Here is an 18,566-nt window from a genome sequence, read left to right as displayed (position 1 = left end):
AGGCACCAACAGTATTGATTGTAAAGGCCTGATTTTGACCCCAGCAACATGTGACGTGAGGCCATGAAATGAAGAGACTGTTGGGAAGAATTTGCTACATATTCATGGACAAAAATAGTCAGTCATTCTGGTATAGTTTATGCCAGGAGAGAAGACCTTGCTAGCCCTGTTGGCTCGCCACTGCAAAAAACTCATTATTATCGTTTGACCTCAGTGACAGTACCGCATCAGAACCTTTGCACTTTGTTTACAGCCGGCTTTCGTAGCTCCGTAACACGAGCTTTTTTCCTTTTGTTACGACGGAGAGGTCAGATCCAGTGTAGGTGTTAGTGGTGGTTGTACGGATGAGTGAGTGTGTGTGAGATCCGAGCTGCTAATTACAGCACTGGTACAGCACCGATCGGATGACTGAGCGCTCAAAAAGCTCTGGTCTGATTAGCTTATTAGAGGGGCGAGAACAATTCTTTTAATGAGTTTTACCAACAGAAAGAGAATGAAAGGAAACACACCATCCATTTTCATATACAAAGAAGTCCAGTGAAAAATATGACGGAAGACGCACATCAAAGGAATCAGAGTTAATCCATTTTCCTCTTTTTACACAAAGCCCTGGAAAAACAGACACCGAAGTTGACCCAGAACTCAATTTAGAATGTTTGAAGATGGTGGAGGCCAAAGATATATAGTGTATGATGTGCAGCAGTAGTTTATATATGAGAAAGTAAGATGCTAGAATAATCATCTGGTCTGTTTTTGAGTAAATCATTTTTTTTGTTTTTTTATATTCTCCTAATTTCTCACACAGGCCCATGCCAAACCATCACGAGCCCGCTAGCAGAGAGCGCGAACGAGAACGGGACATCCACCCCCACCTCGGTGCTCCTCCACCTCTGATCTCCCCCAAACCCCAGCCCAGAGACCAAACCCCTGCTCCACACACCAACCTCTGGAACCCCGCCTCGCTCATAGAGACCACCTCGGAGTCACGGCGGAGTCACCATGAGCCACATTCAGGTCCCTATGACATCAGCCGTCTTGCTCCACCCTCGACCAAAACCGAGCGCCACTTTGGCTCGGAAAAGCCCAAAGACGGACACGAGAAGTTCCCGCTTATTCGGCCGACAGGGTTCTCCGAGCCCCGCCCTTTCCTGGCCGAGCTGGAAAAATCCACACAGTCCTTTTTGAACCAGCAGAGGGCGGCGCTGAGTCTAAGCACGCAATACGGGGAGCTGAGCGGTACTCTGAAGAGCAGTACGGTCCATAAGGGCCTACAGGGACCACCGGTGAGGCCAGGAAGCGATACCGTGCTGGTTTACGATGAATACCTGCAGCTACATCGACGGCCGATTAGCAAACTGGACCTTGAGGAGAGGAGGCGGAGGGAAGCAAGAGAGAAAGGTGGGTTACAGGGGGTCAGTATGGTTTTAATTCGGTTAAGTTAAAAGCATTAGAAATATAGAAAATAGAAACCAGATAAATGTATTGTATGCTTTGTATGTAGAACAACAAAACTGTAGCTGTATGTGCACTTTAAGAACAAAAGTATTGGGACACCTGACTTTTCCAGCCATGGAACATCGTTCTTCTTTAAACTGTGACCACAAGTTAGAGGCACAAACCTATATAGCACATCTTTAACAATGATTCCAACGATTATTCACCTGTTCCAGCATGACAATGTCACTGTGCACAAATCCAGCTGGATAGATTGAGTGGCCTGCTATAGAGCTTTAAACCCTATTAGGATGTTTGTGAATGCTAAATGCACCCCAGGCCTCCTCACATATCTCCACAAACACGCTCCAAAATCCAGCGAAACATCTTCCCAGAAGAGTGGAGGAATGGGATGTTCAAAAAGAAGCACGTGCAAATCTTATGGTCAGGTGTCCGCAAACTTTTGTCCATTTTTGGCCGAGGTGTGAGTTACATAACGCAATTAACAATTACTTTCCATTTAATCCATTATATAAAAGTACTTTTCACATCCATTCGAAGGACCACGTGACCATTTAAAGGGCTTAACTTCCTCTTGTCATGAAGCGGCTATAATATTACTAACCCATCGTTCGGTTATGAAAAGTGCCGAGTGACTCAGGTTTCCCCGTCATGCGCAGGGTACTACTACGAGCTGGACGACTCGTACGATGAGAGCGATGAAGAGGAGGTGAGAGCTCATCTCCGCAGAGTGTCCGAGCAGCCGCCACTCAAACTGGACGACTCCACTGAGGTAATGCGATGCTGCACACTCCAAACGCACTTCACACACACACTGCATGGTGATCAGCCCTGTGAGAACAAAGATCCACTCTCTCTTATCGTGCTCCTCGCTCTCAATGTAGAAGTTGGAGTTCCTGCAGCAGTTCGGTTTGACCACCATGTCTCGGCGAGGAGAACTGCTGGAGAAGAAGAGGAGGAAGAGAAGAAGGATGCTCCGGGAACTTAGCCCCTCGCCTCCAGCTGTGTCCAGCAAGCGCCTGGCACCTCCACTCAGCACCCGCTTTACTCCTGAGGAGATGGACAGCAGCCCGGAGCTGGAGGCCAAAAAACGATTCCTTACCATGTTCAGCCTCAATCACCTGAGCACGCAGCAAAGGAAAGGTATATAGTGTGCACACGCTCAAATGCTCACACAAACACGCACACACAAACACACACTGTGGCCTTTTGTCAATGCACAATGCACTGTTTAACATATTTGCATCGGCAAAACCGATACATTTATAATTAATTATTAGTGGATGTGGTATATTTTTATTATTTAGAAAGTGATCGATCATTTATGACCAATATATACCACATATGAGGCGTCACAACACTACGGAGACCGAGGCGTGTCCTGAGAGTCACATAGAATACAGATTAACATGGCAGAGGTAGAGCTGTGACTTCCTGCAGACACAACAGAGAAAGGATTTATTTCATCTTTTTTTTTGCACTCTAAAGGCGTGTATGTGAAAGGGGCATGCGTTAGAAGACAGAAGGCAATTAATAAATCTGAGCTAAAAAAATAGAAGTTAACTATCGGTACCTTATTGAATTGCAGAGCGTCATATTTCTCCTGTTGCATCGTATCGCATCGCGCATCGTAATAGGGGGTGAATCGCATCGCATCGCATGCGGCAGCTGCTTCAGAGGCATCTTTAATGTATCCTAGGCCTCAGTTATGGAGATAAGGAGTATACACATATTAGGTCCAGAACAAAAGTCTGCTTAAGACAAGAACGAGATTTATATTAATATAGCAGCAGCTCATCCACGAACTTGTTTGGATGATGAGCCTCAAGATCCAGGATTATTAGTGCAGATTACAAATTAATGTATAAAAAATATATAAGTATAAAAGTGATCATCCTTTATTGTTTTCCTATTACACAGCACACCCAGGTGTTTTATTCCCATTTCATTCACTCCTATTTTTTTTAACGCCTGTCCGAAATTCAACTCGTCCTCTCAGATAAAGAAACAGCGTTAATGCAGACGTTTCTTTGACAGCTGTGTCATTATTACTCTCAAGCCTGTTGGCCGTTCCAGATGTTTCTCACGTCGGTGGAAGATCTGTACAAACACATAATGCTTTGCATCCTAAGGATCCTATAAGAGGTTGCCTCTCGTCCCACTGACCCTTGCGGTTCTTCCGTCCCGGATGAGGCTCTGAAACGTGTTTCCTTTTATTTTTGACTTTTCGGACAGAGAATGAAAAAGTGGTGGAGCTGCTACATGCCATCAAACAGAAGAGTGTGACCCTGGACAATATCAGGCATAATCATTTACCACTGTGTAAGAGCCCGCTGCTCCATTCGTCTGGTAAGGGGTACTCACACACACACACACACACACACACACACACACACGCACATACACACACACACGCGCGCGCGCACACACACACACACACACGCAAACGGTTTATTATTCAATAATAAAATGAATTATTGTTTCAGGGACATTCCACGCATCGAATATGTAACTATAAATGGACAAAAAGTATGGAAAGTGGTTGCAGTATAAGTGGAATAAAACATCTGAGGGTGTGCTGTGCCAGGAAAATAATCAGTGTGAAAGAAGTCACAGTCGCTGATCCTCTTCCTACAATAACATTCTTTAATTATCAACAAAGAAGGATTTCTAACCGAGTTTGTGCTTTACAATGAGAAAGACAAGATGGCGTCTGTGCTACACATTTGCTGCCCTTGTCTCCAGTGTCATCAGTATCATTAGACCAGATGGTGGATATTGTGTGCACTGACAGCTCCAGATGTTTAAACGTGGAAACGTTCCCCACTGTTGTATTAAGTGCTGCTGGATTTTTATTCGCAGGAATGTCTGAGAAAAGATACTACAAATGAAATTGATTTTGTATCTCTGCTTTACAGATTCTTCCTCATCCCAGTCTCCAGGGCAGCCACTCGAGTTAGTCAGTGTCAGACTCCCGAGTCCTCCACCTCCATCCACTGGACCCCCAGCAGATCCTTCCTCGGCTCCACCTCCCGAGCACCTCAGACCAGTTTCTGAACCGCTCAGACCGAAGGACGCTCCACTCTCTCTGCAATACGCAGAGAAAAACCGAGGCAGCGACATAATCCTCAGCAAAAAGCCCTCCAGCCTGCTGAACAGCATCCGTCCTCCAGCGCCCCCTAAAGACGGTGCAGGCAGCCTGAATGGCCGGACCAAACCATGGGAGAACTTCACAGCCGAGGAGTTTGCTCAGCAGTTCCACGAGTCGGTGCTGCAGTCCACTCAGAAAGCACTGCAGAAGCACAAAGGTGGGATTTTTTTCAGAATGTTACTTATTTTATTATTATTACATATATTTTCTATATAAATATAAAAACAGCATTTGGCAGACATCCAAGGGGGCGGGGTTTACATGACTTGAACATATCATTCCACATTTAGTTCCTATTTGTTGTTATAAAACCCTCCACTCTTCTCTTATATTATTAGATAAAGAATAAATCAGAGAAAAAGTAAATAATTTATTTTATGTTTAATGTTTTATATTTAAGTTATGCTTTTATATTTTTAAGATATACTCATTTCAATAACATTGTTTTGAGACCTGCATTTTTTTAACCCATGCATTTTTTTGCCTCTTTCCACCAGGTGGCGCTTCGGCCATCTCCGAGCCCAACCACACCGTGGACTCCACGGTGCACTACAACATCCCGGAGCTGCAGAGTGGCGCTGGGCGCAGCACACACCCTCACACACACTCCGTTCTTCAGCCCAACGGCCTGCACTGCTCTCCTGCGGCCCGGCGAGACGCCCTGCCACGCCCCGAACTCTCCACCGAGGAAGACTCAGACGAAGGGGATGAGGAGGAGGAGGAAGAAGAAGAGGCTCAGGGACACAGGTGGAAGGGGATCGAGTCGATTTTTGAAGCGTATCAGGAATATGTTGAAGGTGAGAAGGAGTTGATGTTAGCTGATATGAGCTGGACCAGATGTTGTCCAGGTGTGTGGAGGAAGATGTGTGTGTGTGTGTGTGTGTGTGTGTGTAATTATTAAAGTTTTGCCTTAAAAAGTCAGAAGAAAAGTGCTAATCCCTGTGAATTAGACTTGTGTGTGTGTGTGTGTGTGTGTGTGTGTGTGTGTGTGTGTGTGTGTGTGAGATGCGAATGGAGCTGCAGGACACTTGTTTATTTTATTAATTTTTGTTTGATCTCAGAGCAAAATATCGAGCGTGAGGTGCTGCTCAGTCAGTGCAGGAAGCTGGAAGCCCAACACTACAACCTCAGCCTGACTGCTGAACAGGTCTCTCACTCCATGGGGGTAAGTGGAACATCTCATCTCTGAATCCATAGTCAGGGACGCTTCTCACCTTGGTGTTATGCGGCTTAAGATAAAATCTGGTAACGATATTAGGATCATTTCTAATGTTTCCTTGTTGTTTGCGTCACAGGAGTTGATGGCTCAGAAGCAGAAGCTGGCGTCCGAAAGGGAGAAGCTGCAGGCCGAGCTGGAGCACTTCCGGAAGTGTCTGAGCGTCCCACATGCATCCTGGAGCAGGGCTCACTTCAAAGGATATCCTTCCAGGTGACATCACCCAGAATCACCCAAGCTTCACCCACCCCCCCTCTTTTTTAACGCCCGGACTCCGACACCCTCTGATCCTATCGTGAGAGAACGTGAGGGTGGAGAGATGGTGCACTGTGAGCACACTGCGACAAGAACAACTATCAGACATAACGTGCCATGGAGGTGAAGGTGCCACGCCCACTATCAACCAACACGCCCAGATCTCACAGAAACACTCGGTCCATCTCATACACAGAGGTACAGAGATCCACGTCTTCACAGGCCGGATCGTGACTCCCCAAACCCGTATGTATATCGTCATGGCAACTGCACCATCTCTCCTGGAGATCTGAGGAGCTTTTAACTGGAAATGCACTTAAGAGACAAACCAGAAGAACTACCTGGAGGTACTGTGTTATAACAAGGAACTCCTTTCAAAAGTAAAGAAGAACTTCACAAATAAAATGCACATTTTTTTGTTGGGGGAGGGGAGCGGGTAAAAAAAAAAATGTAAAAATGTTAAGGAAAGATTTATTCGAAGAAAAAATACATTTTAAAAGAGGTGCTTCAGGACCTTGTACTGTAAATATCGAAAAATGGAAAGAAATTTTTGTATGTTTTTATTACTTGCGTTAATTGTTCTTTGAAGAAGAAAAGAAAAGCCTGTCGTTTTTAAGAAAAGAAAAAAAAAATGCACATGCTTTTTAGGGCGTTCAGCCGGAGCCTCGCTTATAGTGTTTGTATTGCTGCTGGTCAGGATTAAGGACGGAGGAGAAACTCAGTGCACACCTCCGCTCTGTGTGTGTGTGTGTGTGTGTGTGTGTGTGTGTGTGTGCAGCCTACCACAGTAGCATCCGTCCGTAAAGGCAGCACCAAGAAGAGCAGAACATCACCACTCTCCCACTCCCTGCACTCTGGACTACTACCACAGGCTCATCATTACAATATTTGATATATTTTTTAATTAGGGTTAAAAACAGCACGCGTTCTCCGCCTTCCAGTCCCTTTTATTGTGTTGAGACTTTGAATCGGTGCCAAAGGTACCCACAGAACCACAGATCCGTATCCTGCCATTACGGATGAACGTAAAGCTGACGGCCAAAAAAGACGATTTTATATCAGTGTCAAATGTTGCTAAATTTCGCTCTAATGGCATTGGCATGAAATATAATCATAATAATTATATAATTTCATATTAAATCACACCTGTGTGTGTGTGTGTGTGTGTGTGTGTGTATTCTTGGGTCGAAGTAAAGGAAAACACACTATAAAGCTATCAGAAATATCAGTTTCGGATTCGCCTTTTCAGACGAGCCGCTACCAATAATCCAAGATTTAAAGTATTAATAGGTTTTGTAGACATTAGAGATCCCACTAAGATAACCATAAAATATCTTATTTTATAAATAAAAATTATTAATAATGAACACTTATGAATATGCAGGTTATGCAAAATTGGACAGGCCCTCAAACATCGTCCCGCGTTCCTAAATATCTAAATGATTAATGTAAAAAAAAAAAAAAATTATAAACAATATCACATCCTCGTATATCGACCGTGATTGGTGCAAAGCAATAGGTCTAATAAAGTTACATCACAAACATAGCCCCGCCCCCAAAAAAACCCAACCAGCTCACACCTAAACGTTCATATCCGGCTCATCAACATTATTAGCGTTCAGGCTCAAAGGACGGACCGCTTTTGGAGGCGGATCCATATTAACAAACCCGAAGCCGGCCCTAGCGAGCATCCATCATGTGCAAGTCCGTGTGTGTGTGTGTGTGTGTGTGCATGAGTGAGCACTACCACTGCCTGTCCAGGAGCAGGGACACGACCGTTCTCTTTGTCTCTATCCGTCTCTCACCCATCTAGCGCACGCCCACGCAGTAGCTGCCACCCCAACCTTCCCCATCCTGCCCCTGACACGCCCCACCCTGCCCCTGACACACCCCGCCCTGTCTCTCAAACCCAATGGAGGATGTCTAGATGCTGTGAAATCATGTTTTTAAAGAAAAAAAAAATGTACTTGTTTAAATTCAATGTAATGTAATATATTATTTGTTGAATGTAGTAATTAGGTATTTATGAATATATTGCTGTAATTTCAGACAAAAAAATAAAATGCTTCAGAACTGAACCCGAGCTGATTTTTTATCTTTTCTTTTTCTCCCCAGCATGAATTATACCTTGTGTTTACCCCCTTTATAAACTAAAATATTTACATTGCAACGCTGCAGTTGCTCAGTAATGTCCAGTAGAGGGCAAATGAGTACTAACCTACACTATATGAGCAAAAGTTTTGGGACACCTAACATTTTAAACCATGTGTCCTTCTTCCTCAAACTGTTACTCCACACAGTTGGACAGGACGTCTTCGGATGCTGTAGAATAAAACTTCCTTCACTTGAACTAGGAGACCTAAACCTGTTCCAGCAGGACATTGCCTCTGTGCCCCATGAAGATACACGTGTCAGATGCTATTGAGCTTTAAACTCTAAAACGTGGAGTTTATTATAACTGAATAAAGACTAAATGAAGCAGATAATTCTGATGGTCAGGTGTCCACAAACTTTCGTCCATATAGTGAACATTTATACAATTAATATTGTACATATTTATTTACTCCACGAGCTGCAATTTCACTGATAACCGTCATTCAAACGAGTTTTTCCCAACAAAATCCAAAGCGAGCGCACAATATGGAGTAACTGTACAACTCGCACTCAAGGTAACAGAACATTTCCCTCATAGACACAAAGTGAAACATACATATTGTACACATTGTACAGTCCTGCAGCTTGACAGTCCCTCGACGAGCAGCGAGTGAAGCTGACGTAGACATCGAGGAACAAGCCGTGATGGATAATATTAAAGCTGCCCAAACGCCTTGTGTGAACGTCCTGATGGTGCTCGTTAATAATCGTGAGCTTTTCCGGAGCCTGAGCCTGGCTGCAGGTTGGAGCGCAGTTTGTACATGCAGTTCAGAGAATCCAACAGAAATGTGCGAGTGGTGTTGATCTCCATCAGCGTCAAGTTATCCAGCTACATACAGAACAGACGTGGAGAGAGAGAGAGAAGGAGAGAGGGAACGTGAAAGGGAGGAGGGGAGAGGAAAAAGAGGGGAAAGGGAGGAAGAGAGAGAGAGAAAAAATAGGGGAGAGAGAAAGAAAGGAAGAGAGAGAACGAGGGGAAAGGGAGTGAAGGTAAAGTGAAACGAGAGAGAAAAAGAGGGGAGAGGGAAAGAGAGGAAAAATAGGGGAGAGAAAAGGGGAGGAGAAGAGAAAAAAAGGGGATAGGGAAAGGGAAGAGAGAGAGAAAGAGAGAGAGAGAGGGAGGGAAAAAGAAGGGGGAAATCGGATAGAGGTAAATAGGAGAGGAAGTGGGAGTGGAACAAAGGGAAAGAGAAGGTGGGGGAAAGAAAGAGTACAAGATAGGGAGAGAGAGCAGGAAAGAAAAGGGGTTGAGAAGAAGGTGAGTGGGAGGAGAGGGAGGAAAGAAAGGGGAAGAAGGATGGAGAGATACTTCATAAATGTATTCATAAGAATGTAGTCAAGAAATTTTTACATACGTTTTTATACCTTTTATATGTTGCTATTTAAAATAATATGATGTGTGTGTGTGTGTGTGTGTGTGTGTGTGTGTGTGTGTGTGTGTGTGTGTGTATACGCGTGTACATACTCTGGCGTGAGCCTCCTGCTGGTTGATGAAGCTGTCCGCCGACAGACGCAGTTTTGCGATGCGAGTGTCCCAGATGTCTTTGACCAGAGTCCGGATTTCGTCTGCTCTCGGGATGTTGTCTGCTGCACTGCGAGAGGAAAAAAAAAATCTTCATTATCGAGAAAAGAGAATCCACGTTCAACAGTCACGTGATGTTTATTATTAATAACACAGACAGAAGGGAGTAGGGTTAGGGTTCCCAACACGGCTCGAGTGACCAAAAGTAGGAAAAAATCTTGTGCACTTCTTCTGGATGGAGTTCTTTTCAACCAGAAAGCTCTCGCTCCTGCTGAAGATGGTTCCACACGTACAGCTCGAAGGTATACTTTGGATTATGGAGGACGGCTTCATTTGAAAAAAACGTAAAGATGGATTTTGGAGTGTTATTAAAAGAAATCGTTTGCTAGAATATTTTAGGCTCCATCAGTGCACAGTTGATGACCTCAAAAATGATGGAATGGATGGATTTGTATCTCAGGGTTTCTCCCTCATACCATCTCAGGGAGTGTTTTCCCTCACCGTCGTCCTCACCACTGGCTCACTCACTAGGGATAAAATTAACGAGTATAGCGTTCTCACTGGTTCAGTAGTAACTTGGTCAGTTCCATGTAATGAAGGCTGGGTATCGGGGTGAAGGTGTCTTCTCTTCTCTCCTGCTCTCGGATCTCCTCCAGTTTATCTGCGAAACAAAATTTCTGAGTTTAAATGGACACAGCATATGAAATGTTAAAAAATAGCCAATATGAAGGAAAATTTGTGGACCCCTGATTCTAAGATTTGTACTTTTTGAACTTCCCATTCCACATTTAGTCCCCGTTTGCTCTTGAATTATTCACCACACGTCTGAGAAGATGTTCCACTAGATTTTGGAGTGCACTTGTGGAGATATTTATGGAGGTGACCGTCCTATACAATCGTGTCTCTCCAAATTTGTCTGGTGAAGAACCATATACGGTTGGGAAAAGAAAGGTGTCCATACAGCGTATGATCTTACCAGCGTCCATCCACTCCGGAGGAACAATTCTGCATTTCTGTCTCTGTTTCAGATTAAGCGCCAACCACACGGGCACCTCCACCGTCAGCCCCGGGTTAAACGGCCCCAGGTCTCCCTGCGGAAACACCAATTTAAATGATGTACATTATTATACCCAGCAGTTTCTTTCTTTTTTTTTTTTTTCAGTAAAATTTCGCATTGAGATTTTTGTATCGTTTGGAAGTATCGTGATGATTTTTTGGGTATCGTGGTATCGATAATGTTTTTAGGAGTATTTGACAGGTTTTGTCTATGTATATTGTTCAATTAAATTTATTTATCACATTATCATAGTATTTACAACATCTGAGACCGATTCAGGATCCTGGTGCAATTATTGATTTTTAAAAATTTAGAATTTTAATAATAAACCCATTCACAGATTCGTAGAGTACACGTCTGGGGGGATTTCCATATGCCTGGCAACCCTGCGCATATTATTTTGACTACATTATTTAATACAGTGGTGGAAAATATTGTATTATATTTATAAATATATTGAAATAAATGTCTGTTGAAAATACACACGTTATTTCCATGTTGTCTGCTTTTATTAAAAAATATATGCGCATATTTTACTCACCCCGATTAAATAGATTTTATCGAGACTAAAGTTTGGGATAATCTTCACCATTTCCTTTTCGGCGAGAAATTCCACTTCTGAGGGATCCATGCTTATTTTTATTTATAATTAGAAAAATAGATAATTATTCTTTTTTTCTTTTTAACAGACGGAATTCACCAAACCGCCTCAGACAACTTTTCCCGCCGGATTGTCAGACATATTGGATGACGTGTAGGGTCACGTGGTTTAAAGAGTACGTAAGAATCGGTCGCTAGATGTCGACAGAGCACCCTGAGTGCAAAAGTTTTCGCTCCCTCTCGTTATCTTAATTAGAATTGTAATATTTTCGCTGTAATTTTAGTAATAAAAAGAGCCCTAAACTGAGTTTTTTGACGAGGAGAAAATACTGATTAGACTGCAAAGTGAATGAAATAGATCTTCTACTGTTCATACTACTGTCATCTACATCTGCCTCTTTCAAACCAACCACCTGCATGTCTTCCTTAAAACATTCATGAACCTCCTCCTTGGCCTTCCACTTTTCCTCCTTCCTGGTGGCTCCATCCTCAGCATTCTCCAGATTAAATAGATCTAACTTGTGTAAAATAGAGGCAAGAGAACACACACCCCTCAATGTTGCAAGAAATGTGCAGTAGTGTGCATAAACTAGTGAAAATGAAAAAACACACAAAACTAATAAGTATACACACACACACACAGAGAAAACTGGAGTGAGCCACTTGTTTATAAACCTGGTTTATTCTGGCATTAGGTTTAACAAAAGCTCAATATGATCACTTTGAAATTGCATGAACACACACACACACACACACACACACACACACACACACACACACACACACACACACACTCTCCTGTCAGTCATCCATAAAGATCACTGCTCTTATCAATTTTTTTTTTTCAAACACAAAGATGGGCTTAAATGATCTAAACCTGAAACTTGGCAGAGCTACAAACTGGTTTATAATAAAACTTTCCTACGTTACAGATTTAATATATTAAATCACGTGTGTGTCACAGAGTCGAAACGTCAGAGTGGACTTCGTCTCATACACCGTCTCAGTGAGACCACACCTACAGAGACACACACCACCTACTAAAAATTAATTGCTATTGTTTTATTTAAAGATCTCAAAATATATTTAAAAAAAAAAAAAAAAAAAAAAAAACATTCTTTAAATCAGTAATTTTTTATATTAAACATCATCCAGGCAGTAAAAAACTGATTTTTGTCAATAAATTGATGAGAAAATGAAAAGCGTGTCATGGTTTGGTGATCGAAGGTAATTTTTCCTAATCAGTGATCGATCGATGGAAATGAAAAGCTGTGTGTCAAGTGGATGAGTTAAAAGGTTGGTTGAACTTGACGCTGCTCTTTTTTCGGCACGCTCAACGTCCTGCTTGAGAAATTTCCAACCGTTTTCGCACGATTCGCCGAACGTCCCTCCTCCACTTGTCGATCGGAAAACGGTGATGAGAACGTGAGCCGTGGTGGCGTTAAGGGCTTCGATGGGCTGGACGCCGGGGTTCAGCACAGATGCAGGACAGATTTGTTGATTTCCGGGTTCGTCCAGTCGTTCCTGAGGTCGTCCAGATGGTTGTCAAAGTCTATGAGGTTTTCATAGGATCTGTTCTCCAGCAAGGCTGCGGTGATCTTCTGAGCTTCTGGCCAGTCCTCGAACGGGTCTCTGTAACGATTACATGCACAGATCATCTAATAAAGCACTCGGAGACGGAGGATAATAATCAGGAGGAGAAGAAGGGATGGAGAGGATAAGAAGAGATGTAGAGAAGGAGATGGACAGAAGGAGATGAAGATGAGAAAAAGTAAATGAAAAACAGGGGACGTACAGCAGCAGATGCAGAGGAGATGGACGGAGAGCATGAAATGAACAGAAGGAGATAAAGAGGAGAAGATTGACAGCAGGAGGTGGACAGGAGGAGAAGAGGAGATAACCAGCAGGAGAGGACAGAACGAGATGAAGAGTAGGAGAAGGTGGACAGAAGTAGATGGAGAGGAGGAGAAGAGGGACAGATTTAGATAGAGAGGAGAAGAAGATGGACAGCCAGAGATGGAAAGAAGGAGATAGACAGAAGGAAAAAGGGAGATGAAGAGGAGGATAAAAGATGGACAGTAGAAGAAAACTATTTCAGGCTTTTGACCTTGTTTGAATGGATTTCTAATCCAGAATGGGATCGAAATGAAATTGAATCAAATCAGTACAGAACAAGAAGCAGCAGGTTGAGGAGAGGGGCGTGGCTTTCAGACAGACACCTGCACCAATCATTCCAGATTCATACATGGCTCATCTCACGTGCCATGAGGATTTCTGAGGACTCAGTGAGGAACCGGGGAGCTCTCAGCTGTGGTGTGACGGCGATGTTTTATGTAACGTTACTCACATGCTCGGATCTCTGCACTTCCACTTATTCTCAGAATGATCGTAGATGGAAAGAGCTGGTGCAGAGCAGCCAATGGTAAACCTGCTGTTGTCCACCTGAGAGAGGAAACGCAGCAGTAGGTCACACTTTTCTCACAAAGCACTGATACAACATATAGACAGAGGTTTTGGGACACCTGACTTTTCTACCCATGTTTGGTTCCAGACCTCCTCACCTTCTCGCCTACGACACTACCTGACTTTACTAACACCCCTGTGGCTCAATGAATCTTCAAAAGCACACTTCAGCATCACCTGAGGAGCGGAGGTTATTATACCAGCAAACGGAATTGGGTGATCTGATGATCTGAAGGTCAGTTGTCCGGGCCATTGCACGAATAAAAGTGCCAATGTTCCATCTAAATAGGCGTAAAGCGAGTCTGTTTACTGTCTGATACCGATGGAAGAAAATAAACAAATGGATTATCGTTATCTTCAAAGATGTGTTGAGAGGAGACTCGATGTTCTCTCCACACATCGCTAGTGTGGCCAACATCACATTTTTTTACTCTCATGTGCATGTAGTGCAGTTAATAGAGATAAAAGGACTCACGATGATCATGGCTGCATCGCTATAGTTTTCTAAGATCCTCATAGCCACCTTTTCAGCAACCTGACTCGGCCTGAGGAAAAAAGGAGAGAAAATTTGTATTTAAACTTATATACATACTACATACATACATATATATATATCACTTGATAAAGTTTGGATGCACCTTCTCCATCAGTGTTCATTATCAATGTCAACATCGTGAACACGTCCCAACTATAAAAGAACACGTATGGAATTCCGTAATAAACACAAATGCGTTAAACAACCCAGAATACATTTTATATTTTAGATCGTCCACGTTTAGTCTTGATGGCAAACTCTCATCAGATCCACGATGTAGTCACCTGGAATAGTTTTCAGGTCACGCGTGTGCTGTCAAGCATTTCTTGCCTTCTTGATGTGCTTTAGATCATCAGTTGTCTTGTGCATAGAAAAGGTTGATTACAGATTCACTAGCCTCATTTGTGCTATTACAACTACTGTACAAATCTATATAATAGAAAGAAACTCAGTAAAAGATGAGCGTTCTGATGAAACAGGCTCTCATGAGGACCGTCCCAGGAAAAGGAAGACCAAGAGCTACCTCTGCTGCAGAGGATAGGTTTATTAGAATCACCAGCCTCAGAAACAACCGATTTACATTAATGCCTCACGGAGTTCAAGTGGTAGATATATTTCAACAGCCACTGTTCAGGAGTGACTGCCGGAGTCAGGCCTTCATGGTCGCAGAAGAGATGTGATTGGACCAGAAAACAGAAGAAATAAACATTATATCAAAGGAAAACTGACGTTTGGTCCAGGGAGTCCAAATTTGAGATTTTTGGTTCTATCCTCTGTTTCTTTTTAGATGTACAGAAGGTGAATGGCCGCTTCCTGAATGTCCAGTTCCCACTGTGAAGCATTTAAAAGGAGGTGTGATGGTGGGGGTTGTGATTGGATGTGACACTGTTGGTGATTTATTCGAAATTAAGGACACACTTAACCAGCATGGCTACCACAGCATTTTGCAGTGACCTGGTTTGCATTTTGTTGGACCATCATTTGTTTTCCCAAAAAGAAACTGACCACAGACACACCTCTCGGTTATATAAAAGCCATTTGTTAAAAAAAAAAAAGGAGAGTGATCAAGTGCTGCATCTAATGAACTGGCCTTCATAACGCAACTAAACCTAGTTGAGATGGTTTGGAATGAGTCAGATCAGAGTGTAAAGGAAAAGCAGCCAACAAGCACTCCACACCCGTGGGAACTCCTCAACATTGCTGGAGAGAATAAGAGAATATCAAGCGTGTGTAAAGCAGCCATTAAAAGGTGGCTACTTTAAAGGATCGAAAATATACAACATGTTCTGGGTTATTTAACGTTTTGTTTACTACATAAGTATGTACATGTTAAAAAAAGTATATCATAAAAATAAACCACTGAAGGAGAAAGTGTGTCCAAAGTTTGGACTGGTACTGTATCTTCTGCCCATATTAAGCAGTACGTGTCACGGATTTGTTTACCTCACATCCTTTATACGTTCGTTGGCTTGATAGTAACCAGCGATGACGTACTTGTTTTCCTTGCACCACGTGTCGATCTGTGAAAAAAAACAACCAAATGTCAAATACCCAGACATAGACAGGAAAATGTACTGTTCTTTTATCTGACCTTGTCTACACTATGAGTTTAGAATGCAGACTACCGCAGACAAGCTGTGATAATCTGGTCTCCATGGTTACCAGGTTTTGTTTTAGTGATGAATTAGTTTTGGTTAGTTTGGGGGGTTATGATGCAGGTGAAGCCTTGGGGCATCAGGCTTGGGTTTAGTTAAAGTACTGGGGCTGGGGGGAAGAGAAAGAGAAAGAGAGAGAGAGAGAGAGAGAGAGAGAGAGAGAGAGAGAGAGAGAGAGAGAGAGAGAGAGAGAGAGAAAGAAAGAAAGAAAGAAAGAAAGAAAGAAAGAAAGAAAGAAAGAAAGAAAGAAAATGATACTCAAGGGCCCAAAAGTGGCAGCTTGGCGATACCGGGACTTGAACCGCCAACCTTCCGATCAGCAACCCAGAACCTCAACCACTAAGCTCCCACATCCCCAAGGTTTCTGCATATTCCAGCTTGACCGGCAGCTGGGGTAAGAGCATCTGATCAACCATGGCACTGCGCCCCTGGGGCAGATAGGATTAAGAGCTTTGCTCAAGGGCCCCAAAAGTGCTACGACCTTATGCTCAGTAACCAGGAGCCTTAACCACTAAACCACCACTGCCATAAAGCGTCAGTGAAGATGAGCAGGTGGAAAGGTTGTAGCTCAGTGGTTCAGGCATTGGACTCTGGATCGGAAAGTCATAGGTTCACATCCCAGCACTGCCAAACTGCTACTGCTGGGGCCCTTGAGCACGGCCCTTAATCCTCAACAGCTCAGTTGTAAATCGCTCTGGAGAAGAATTCTGCTGAATGGCATAAATGTAAATTGTATACTGATGGACAACTTGTCTTGAATTGTTCGTAGTGCCTAATTTTGACCAAAAAAAGATTTCTGGTTGCAAAAGTTTGTGCACCCCTTTGGCACTATGATGAATGTAAAGTCTCAAAGAATCATGGTGAAGGTGAGATACTTACCAGAGACAGAGCCACTTCCAACATGGGTGCCAGAGCTAAAGAGCCGTGAAACAGAGGCACACAGTCCACACACAGGACTGGGACACCATGGCCCTCTTTCTTCTTGTCCTTCTGCTTCTCGGCCACCAGCAGTCCGTTGACGGCGCTTTGGGGATACTTAGCCGCGTGAAGTAGCATCTTACAGTACGCCTGAGTGGTCAGTTTTATAGGCATTTTCGCTTTTTTAATTACAAAACCGAAACGTTTGTCTTAGAATTATGTACAAATCGTCAACTTGCAGCGTGTGAAATCACGGAGCTGCTCTAATCAACGAGTTCCCCCCCAACCGACTCCCACAAAACACCCAAGTTCGCCTATTAGCTCGCTAACGCTAATCTTTCCTCAATCATCCCCAATTCCTGTTTCTTATTCTGCCAATTCCTTAAAATTTCTCAAATTGAACAGATTTCAGTGTCGATTTGTGTACAAAAATGACAAAAACCTGCCTCCGGGATCTGGTTCATTCGGTAGTCTATTTTTTTTTATTCATAACCTACCCATATTTAACAATTACTGAATTTTACACGTTGATTGGCTAAGAGTTTGTGCTCGAAAATAATCCACCAATCAGACAAGGGTTAGTGTTAAAAACAACCAATCTCAGAATAGGAGGCGGGATTATTACTAAATACGGGTAGGAAGTGTAATACTTTGTCCGCGAGTGAAGCCTGGACACCGGTACAGTAAAGTGTTCTGTGTTTTGCGACAGCACAACGACAGTTATTTCAGCTCAACGGTTGGTTTTGCTTTGCCCTTTAACACCTATTAAAGGTCATTTCGAAGGAGTGGAATGAGGACTTCGATTTTGATTGAAAAAATAATAATAATAATAATAATATATATACTATGCATACATTTTAATATAAGATCATCGTTTATTACGTATATAGATGTATTTATTTTTTTTTTGGAACAGAGGGTTATTGGAAATGTAACCTTCTCGCATAAGAAGATTATGCAAAATTAGTTAAAGACACAATTTTAAGTATTGTCAATGATGATAGCCTGGTTTCATGGACAAGTAAATAGGAATTCTTTAAATACAAAGTTTGTCAATTATCTATTTCTTATTATAGAGGTAAATGAATACACTAACAAAGCCATGGAAGATGAGCTATATGAGAAAAGCCAAAGGGGCATATATTAGATCAAGAGCTACAGTAAGTGGGTAGAAAAAGAACTCGGCTTACATTTGTGGTTTAGAAAAAAGCACCAAAAAATAAATTTTGTTAAAACTTTAATCATTGATCGGGTATAATGTTCAAATACACAATTAATAGCAAAACAAATTACAAAATTGTATCAAAACAATGCAGAATTAACAATTAAGGATCTTGATATTGCTGTTAAGTGTTTATCATTAGATAAACCACCTGGACCAGACGGTATTCGGTCGGTTTTACAAACATGTCTTGTTGTATTGGAAATTATTATACAATCACAATTTCACTAAACACAGAACCCAATATGGAACAATAGGTTTATTCTATTTAGATGTAAGTATCCTTGATTGGCTTGAAAAGGGTGTTTGGTCAGTTCTTCATTTAATGAATGAGGATGGGAGTTTGTTATCCTTCCGTGACTT

General features: G+C 42.6%; 3 protein-coding genes across 6 annotated transcripts in view; 1 reads left to right on the top strand and 2 right to left on the bottom strand.

Moving 5' to 3' along the window:
• The window catches only part of gse1b (Gse1 coiled-coil protein b), a 221,858-nt gene extending 215,185 nt beyond the window's left edge, over window positions 1–6,673 (top strand). For 3 of the 4 annotated variants that reach the window (XM_083552818.1, XM_083552817.1, XM_083552820.1), the window contains 8 exons: window positions 806–1,398; window positions 2,115–2,227; window positions 2,340–2,598; window positions 3,691–3,804; window positions 4,374–4,763; window positions 5,104–5,403; window positions 5,668–5,771; window positions 5,902–6,673. In XM_083552818.1, the coding sequence (XP_083408944.1) occupies window positions 806–1,398; window positions 2,115–2,227; window positions 2,340–2,598; window positions 3,691–3,804; window positions 4,374–4,763; window positions 5,104–5,403; window positions 5,668–5,771; window positions 5,902–6,039 (2,011 nt within the window). In that variant the 3' untranslated portion in view covers window positions 6,040–6,673. The remainder of the gene's footprint in view (window positions 1–805; window positions 1,399–2,114; window positions 2,228–2,339; window positions 2,599–3,690; window positions 3,805–4,373; window positions 4,764–5,103; window positions 5,404–5,667; window positions 5,772–5,901) is intronic. The other variant, XM_083552819.1, reaches the window with a different exon arrangement.
• A 1,487-nt stretch (window positions 6,674–8,160) lies between these two features.
• gins2 (GINS complex subunit 2) lies at window positions 8,161–11,581 on the bottom strand. Its single transcript, XM_083553189.1, has 5 exons — window positions 11,352–11,581; window positions 10,730–10,844; window positions 10,315–10,414; window positions 9,697–9,823; window positions 8,161–9,060 (listed from the first exon to the last, which is right to left on the bottom strand). The coding sequence occupies exons 1-5, from the start codon at window positions 11,439–11,441 to the stop codon at window positions 8,932–8,934; spliced, it is 561 nt and encodes a 186-aa protein (XP_083409315.1). The 5' UTR covers window positions 11,442–11,581; the 3' UTR covers window positions 8,161–8,931.
• Window positions 11,582–12,073: 492 nt separating this feature from the next.
• emc8 (ER membrane protein complex subunit 8) lies at window positions 12,074–17,490 on the bottom strand. Its single transcript, XM_083553186.1, has 5 exons — window positions 16,943–17,490; window positions 15,852–15,928; window positions 14,349–14,418; window positions 13,758–13,852; window positions 12,074–13,042 (listed from the first exon to the last, which is right to left on the bottom strand). The coding sequence occupies exons 1-5, from the start codon at window positions 17,153–17,155 to the stop codon at window positions 12,883–12,885; spliced, it is 615 nt and encodes a 204-aa protein (XP_083409312.1). The 5' UTR covers window positions 17,156–17,490; the 3' UTR covers window positions 12,074–12,882.
• Between the last annotated feature and the right edge of the window lie 1,076 nt (window positions 17,491–18,566).

The sequence above is a fragment of the Silurus aristotelis genome (genome assembly GCF_946808225.1).
Source record: "Silurus aristotelis genome assembly, chromosome: 10".
NCBI classification, from domain to species: domain Eukaryota; kingdom Metazoa; phylum Chordata; class Actinopteri; order Siluriformes; family Siluridae; genus Silurus; species Silurus aristotelis.
This window is presented reverse-complemented; position numbering and strand designations above follow the sequence as displayed.